Below are 7,708 nucleotides of genomic sequence, written 5' to 3' on the forward strand. Positions count from 1 at the left end.
GGGGCACCTTCATGAGAATGAGAATAATGTCCTTAGGGAATAGAAGGTCAAAAAGAGGAAGGGTCTCAGATGCCCCAGGTTTGCAGTGACACCAGGCAAATGATTAGGATGAGAAGAAGTACCACAGTTATGGCAGGCAGGACTCCCATTTTTCTATACATACTGAATACCAGATTTCCCCTCCCCCTGCAAATCCTCTTCTTTTCCTTCAGAAGAACCACTGTCCCTGTGATCTTGTAGGAATTTTCTGTGACTTCGCCTGCTCACCTGGCCACTCATGCCCTCAGCTGGGAAGAGTCTTGAGAAGATGAAGGCACCTATAATTCTCTCTCTCATTAGTTATTTGATGGTGCCAAGTGGTGCTCGGGTCTTAGGACGCTGCAAGGTGGCTAAGAAGCTCCATGAAGGAGGGCTGAGTAACTTTGAGGGCTACAGTCTTGAAAACTGTGAGTATTCTCAACCCCCTTTTCTCCTCATCTCCTTTTCTCACATCCCTGCCTAGGTGTTCCCAGCTCCAGCTTTCCTTAGAGCCATACACCTCCTGTTTCCTCTTAGGGGTGTGCCTGGCTTACTTTGAGAGCAAGTTCAACCCCACGGCTGTTTATGACACCTTGCATGGTGACTACACTGGCTACGGCCTCTTCCAGATCCGGAACAATGACTGGTGTGACCATGGCAAGAACCGCTGCCACGTGTCATGCTCTGGTAGGTTCCTTCCCTTTGTTCCATGCTGGGGAACTTGGAGCTGAGATGCTTTGCTCAGAGATGTGCCTTTCCAATGGCCAGAGTTTGGAGGAGGAAAGAAGAGGGCATGATAGGATGTGGGCTGAATATACCCAACATGGAATCCTGAGAGTCCTGGGCAAGGCATTTCCAGGGCTGTTGCTGTTGTAAGTTGCTATCAAGTCAATTCCAACTTATGATGAGCCCATGTGTACAGAGTAGAACTACTTCATAGGGTTTTGAAGGCTATGACCTTTCAGAATCCAATTGCTAGGCTTGCCTTCCAAAGCCCAGAGGAGACAGTGAGAAGGGGCTGTGGTAAGTCAGATATAATAGTCTGGGAATGGAGCAATGGAAACTCATATCCAAAAGTGCATAGAATTCATCAGGGGGCAGGAAGAGGGCTGTAGTCATCCAAGACCATTTGAGCCTGAACTGTGGGAGCACAGGGTTCCAGCAGGGCCTGATTTCATCCATACTAGACCACCACCTCCTTCTTCAAGGGGAACAGATGTTGTCACTTTGCCATCTTTGAAAGTACCTGGCAAGAAAGTAAGAGAAATCCCTGGAGGTTAAAAAGAGGAGCAAGTGAGGACTGCAGCCAGTGATGACCCTGCGTTTATCAGATCTCTGTAGCCTAATGCATAGGTTTCATGGCCACAGCAAGACAGGGTATGAGTATGATGGGGAGATGCATTGGAGACTTCTAACGAAAGCTGAGACCCTTCAGGGGCTGCATCTCAATGAAAGGGATGAACTAGAAAATCCAGAGAGTGAAGATATTCTAAATAGAGGAAGAAAACAGTGTTCCCTGAGAATCTGTTACCACAAAGCAATAGGATTCACAAGGAAGTGAGGTGCTATGAGCAAAAAATGCTAGATTCTGTGTTAAATGAGCAAGAGGTGCTAGACCCTGTGCTAAGTACTGTGGGAAAGACAGAGGTATCATATACTTCCCCAGTGTGGTAGAGTGAGGGAACAAAAAGAACACAGGTTTTGAGACCAAATAGAATCTTGGCTCTGTTCTTTACTAGCTGTGTTATTTGAGCCTCAGTTTTCTTACCTGTAAAATGATATAATAATACCTACTTCACAAAGCTTCTATGAGTTTTCAATGTGACAGTATATGTAAAGTGCTGAGCACAGTGCCTGCTATTGCTTGGTGCTTGATGAATACAACTTTCCTTCATTCAAATACACCCATTCCTCACTAATTGATATGGTTATGTTCTGAGACCAGCTCATTATGTAAAAATCGGCATTATGCAAAAATGGAGGTTGACCATGTTAGATCACAAAATGGAGGTTGGCTACATTATTACACATCTGACAGATTACATCATTATATAATTGCCAGATTACATCATTACATAACCACCAGATGATTTCATTATCTAACTGCTAAAATATATCAATAAATAGTTGCCAACCCCTGAGCATCATGGCCCAGCCAAGTTGACACATAATTTATCCATCACAACCATTGTTACTCTTGCCTTGCACTTCAGCATTTGTTACTGACAGATGTATGTCATTAATGTGCAAAATAGTCAGATAGCAGATTTTTAACTGTTGTCATAAATGTGAAATGTTGGATAATAATAGTCAATAAGTGAGGAGTAGGTATGATTTACAAGATAATTGAAGATTAAGATATATATATATATATATATATATGTATGTAAATAATAGATAAGTATAAGCAGTCCTGGATTACAAGGAGAGCTATTTCTACATCTGTCTTGAAGTTGAATTTGTGTATATGTTGGAACAGTTAGGTATGGTTCGTATCTAACCATTCAAACCATCGTCAGTTAATCAAATGTTTGTCTTAGTATACAGTACATACCTTAGTATACAGTACCTTTCTATGCATAAAAATATTAAAGAAACATTTCTAGATACACTGAAAAAATCTTTAACATAATCACCAAACCAAACTCACTGCTGTGGAGTTGGATCTGACTCATAGTGACCCCTTCTTAGGTTTCTAAGGCTGTATCGCTGCAGAAGTAGATTGCCCAATCTTCCTTCCAAGGAGTGGCTGGTGGGTTTGAACCATCAGCCTTCTGGTTAGCAGTCAAATGCCTTAGGCACTATGCCACCAGAGCTCCCTTTAACACAATACAGTAATAATAAGAATGTTTTGATTCATGTCTCAAAGTGGTGCCTGTTTGTTATTATGAATCATTGTATGTACCTCAAATTTTTAATATAATAAGCTTTATGGTGGTTGTTTCATCACTACAGATTGTAAGCAAATCAGATGTTTATAACCCAATAACTGCCTGTACTGAATCAAAGTGGCCTAAAAAGAATTTGGAAGAAGAGAGAGGGCATAGTGGGCAAGGTGATCAGTGACAGATTTTGTATAACTGTATTGTTTGAAAGAAAGTGCTCTGGTGGCGTAGTGCCTAAGGCATTTGACTGCTAACCAGAAGGCTGGCGGTTCAAACCCACAAGCCATTTTGTGGAAGGAAGACTGGGCAATCTACTTCTGTAAAGATTTACCACCTCAGAAACCCAAAAGGGGGTCACTATAAGTCAGAATAAACTCTATGGCAGTGAGTTTGGTTTGGTATTTATTGTTTGAATGAGCAGACTGAGGTTGGGGAATAACCATGAACAAAGTCCCAGAGGTGGAATTGCATATGATCCCTCAACTGAGAGGATCATTGGTGGAGCATTCACCTTTGAGTGGTCATAGCCTTTGCCTCCCACCCCCTGACATGTCTTGAATGACGGAGTCATGGAGGAAAGCAATGGGAACTAAGGTTGTAGAACTGAAATGGCATGCTGGCAAAATTGGGCTAAGCAAAAGATTTGGAGTTCTCTTTTACAGGCAGCTAGGGGACAGTGAAGTGAAGTTTTAAGGAAAAGCAATCAGACTAGATTAGGGAAAAAGGAGACTGTAGTATAGACAAGAAGGAGAGTATTGCAGTAGTCTCAAGTATGAGGTCTTGGTTTTCATATTCCAAGGAAGAAATGTTAGAGGAAGGATGAAGGCATAGGCTTGTTGGTTCCTCAGGAACACCACTGGGCCCTCTCCCACACTGTCTCATCAGCCTGGAACAATTTTCCTCCTGTGAATTCCTCAACTCCGCGCCCCCCCCCCTTACGTAGATGTCACTTGGTCCGTTAACTGTTCCCTGACACTTCAAGATTGAATTAGATCCCCTACTACACACTCCCACATCATATTGCATTGCCCCATCATTCCAGATATCCCTTGTATCATAATTGCCTATAACTCCATCGAGGAGCCCTGGTGGTGCAGTGGTTAAGTGCTTGGCTGCTAATGGAAAGGTTGCCAGTTCAAACCCCTAGTTGCTCCAGGGAGAAAGATGTGACAGTCTGCTTCCATAAAGATCACAGCCTTGGAAACCCTATGGGGGAAGTTCTGTTCCATCCTGTAGGGTCATTAGTAGTCAGAATCAACTTGAAAACCCTATGTGGCAGCTCTGTTCTGTCCTGGGGGGGTCATTAAGAGTCAGAATCACCTGGACATCAGTGGTTCTAATGCTAACCTCTTCCAGGCTGAAGGATCTGTGAGGGCATTTATAATATATAATATATATATATATATAATATATTATAATATTATTATGTTTGTCATTTATATCTCCACTGTTTCTCATAGTGCCTGGCATGGAATAAATATTATATGCTATTGTTGTTGTTATGTGCCGTCGAGTCGGACCCGACTTATACTGACCCCTCCTTGGGTTTCTGAGGCAGTATCACTATGGAAGTAGATTGCCTCATCTTCCTTCTGAGGAGTGGCTGGTGGGTTTGAACCACCAGTCTTTTGGTTAGCAGTCAAGTGCCTTAGGCACTATGCTACCAGAGCTCCTAAATGTTATGTAGATATCTAGATATGATATATCTCTATCTATCTATAATGAAAAAATGATTTTAAGAATTATAAGAGAAAAAAAATCAATGTATTTAGTAAAAGATGACCACATCCTGCTACTTCCTAGTATAGTCTAAAAAATATTTAGGGATACATTTATTCTTAGAAACACTTAGGAGCCTTTTTAGGTATGAGCACTGTGTACTTTCCCTGACATCACTCTGACTTAGCTGTCACATGGTAGCATAGTATGGTTCCTCTTATTTTCTCCACAGCTCTACTGAATCCAGATTTAAAGAAGACAATTGAATGTGCTAAGAAAATTGTAAAAGGAAAAGATGGGATGGGTGCATGGTAAGTGATGTATCTTTAGAAGAACAATATTAAAGATTTCTATCCATTACTGTTAATGGAATCTTAATCTTGGCCATTGTACTTATGCAATCTCAAACTTTGGTGGATTCTATCCACCAAACTAAGCAACACTACACCATGGAGTCCCACAACTCCAAGGCCATGGAGGGTAAGAATAATTGTTAGACAAATTGCCTTTAATTGAATTTTTTCTATATGCTAGGCATATAGGTAGATAGGATGCTAGGGTGAACATCCTTGTAAATAAATCTCTGTGTATATCTAATTCTTTTTTTTTTCTTCTATCTTTTCTATAAATTCCTACAAGGGTTTAAATACTTTCAAGGTTCCTGATGTATGTTGCGAAATGCCTCTTCAGCAAACTTGTACCAATTTATACTTGTTTTAAGAGTTTAGTTAAATAGCTATTTACTACACCCTCATCAATATTATTACAAAACCTTTGCCATTTGAAAAGTAAATTTGTCTTATTTTCTTTTACACCTTATGATATCTCACAAGGGTGTTCCCCTCTGTGTTTGTTATGTATTTACATTCTTTGTGATGATTCCTGTAGGTGACTTTTGCTTATTTTTTAAATTAAAGTCACCATATTGATTGTTGTTGTTAAGTACCATTTAGTCATCTCCAATTCACAGCAGCACAATGCACAGCAGAACGAAACACCACCTTGTTTGCACCGGCTCTGTGATCCTTGCTACGCTTGAGCCCATCACCGCAGCCACTGTGTCAATCCAGCTTGTTGAGGGCCTTCCCCTCTTTTGTCAACTCTCTACCTTACCAAGCATGAATCCTTCTCAGAGAATAGTCCCTTCTGACAACATGACCAAAGTAGGTGAGACAAACTCTCATTCTTGCTTCCAAGGAGCATTCTGGCTGCACTTCCTCCAGTACAGATTTGTTAGTTCTTTTAGCAGTTCATGGTGCTTTCAGCATTCTTCGCCAGCACCACAACTCAAAAGTATCAATTCTTCTTCAGTCTTCCTTATTCATCGTGCAGCTCTCACATGCATTTGAGGCGATTGGAAATACCATGGCTTGTGTCAGGCACACCTTAGTCCTCAAGGAGACATCTTTGTCCCTCAGCAATCGAAAGAAGTCCTTTGCAGCTGACTTGTCCAGTGCTATACTCTCTGTCTGATGTCCTGACTGCTGCTGCCATTGGTATCGATTGTAGAACTAAGCAATGTGAAGTCTTTGACAACTTCAATATTTCTTCCATTTATCGTGATGCTGTTTATAGCTCCAGTTGTGAGGAATTTTGTTTTCTTTATATTGAGATGTAATCCCTACTGTATTCTTCAATCTTCATCAGTAAGTGCTTCAAGTCATCCTCACTTTCAGCAAGCAAAGTTGTGTCGTCAGTGTATCACAGGTTGTTAATGATTCTTCCTCCAATCTTGATGTCATATTCTTCTCCATATAGTCCAGCTTCTGGGATTATTTGCTCAGCATATGGATTGAATAAGTATGGGGAAAGGATACTACCCTGATACACTCCTTTTTAAATTTTAAACCATGCCGTGTCCCTTGTTCTGTTCGAATGACAGCCTACAGATCAATGTATAGGTTCTTCATGAGTACAATTAAGTGTTCTGGAATTCCCATTCTTCTCAATGTTATCCACAACTTGTTATAATCCACACAATCAAATGCTTTTGCATAGTCAATAAAACAAAGGTAAACATCTTTCTGTTATTCTTTACTTCAAGCTAAGAACCATCTGATATCAGCAATGATATCCCTTGTTCCATATCCTCTTCTGATTCCAGCTTGCATTTCTGAAAGTTCTCTGTCAATATACTGCTGCAACCATTTTTGAATTATCTTCAGTAAGATTTTACTTGCATGCAATATTAATGATATTATTTGATAATTTCCACATTGTGTGGGATCACCTTTCTTTGGAATGGGTACAAATATGGATCTCTTCCAGTCTGTTGGCCAGGCAGCTATCTTCCACATCTCTTGGCATAACCAAGTGAGTGCCTCCAGTGGGGCATCCATTTGTTGAAACAACTCAACAGGTATTCCATCAATTCCTGGAGCCTTATTCTTTGCCAATTCCTTCTGTGCGGCTTCGACTTCTTCTTTCAATTCCATTGGTTCTTAATCATATGCCACCTCCTGAAATGGATGAAGATTGACCAGTTCTGGAATGGGAATTCCAGAGCACTTAATTACAGTGACTCTGTGTATTTCTTCTATATTCTTTTGATGCTTCCTGCATAATTCAATATTTTTTCCCATAGAACCTTTCAATATTGCAACTCAAGGCTTAATTTTTTTCCTTAGTTCTTTCAGCTTGAGAAATGCTGAGTGTGTTCTTCCCTTTTGGTTTTCTAACTCCAGGTCTTTGCATATTTCATTACACTAATTGTCTTTGTCTGCTCAAGCTGCTCTTTGAAATCTGTTCAGCTCTTTTATCTTGTCATTTCTTCCATCTACTTTAGCTACTCTCTGCTTAAGGGCAAGTTTCAGAGTCTCTTCTGTTATCTATTTTGGTCTTTTATTCTTTTCTCATCTTTTAATGACCTCTTGCTTTCTTCATGGATGATATCTTGATGTCATCCCACAGTTCTTCTGGTTTTCGGTCATTGGTGTTCAATGCATGAAATCTATTCTTTAGATGGTCTCTAAATTCAGGAGGGATATATTCTAGATCATATTTTGGCTCTTGTGGACTTGTTTTAATTGTCTTTATCTTCAAGTTGAACTTGCATATGAGCAGTTGATGGTCTGTTCCACAATCAG

At 40.4% G+C, this 7,708-nt stretch overlaps 1 protein-coding gene across 1 annotated transcript in view; it reads left to right on the forward strand.

Moving 5' to 3' along the window:
- Positions 1-277: 277 nt before the first annotated feature.
- Positions 278-7,708, forward strand: part of LYZL4 (lysozyme like 4) — a 32,682-nt gene continuing 25,251 nt past the window's right edge. Inside the window, exons 1-3 of the mRNA XM_007949710.2 lie at positions 278-446; positions 556-705; positions 4,855-4,933. Of these exons, the coding sequence (XP_007947901.2) occupies positions 278-446; positions 556-705; positions 4,855-4,933 (398 nt within the window). The remainder of the gene's footprint in view (positions 447-555; positions 706-4,854; positions 4,934-7,708) is intronic.

Source organism: Orycteropus afer, unplaced genomic scaffold (genome assembly GCF_000298275.1).
Source record: "Orycteropus afer afer isolate SDZICR_OR568_19922 unplaced genomic scaffold, OryAfe1.0 scaffold00250, whole genome shotgun sequence".
NCBI classification, from domain to species: domain Eukaryota; kingdom Metazoa; phylum Chordata; class Mammalia; order Tubulidentata; family Orycteropodidae; genus Orycteropus; species Orycteropus afer.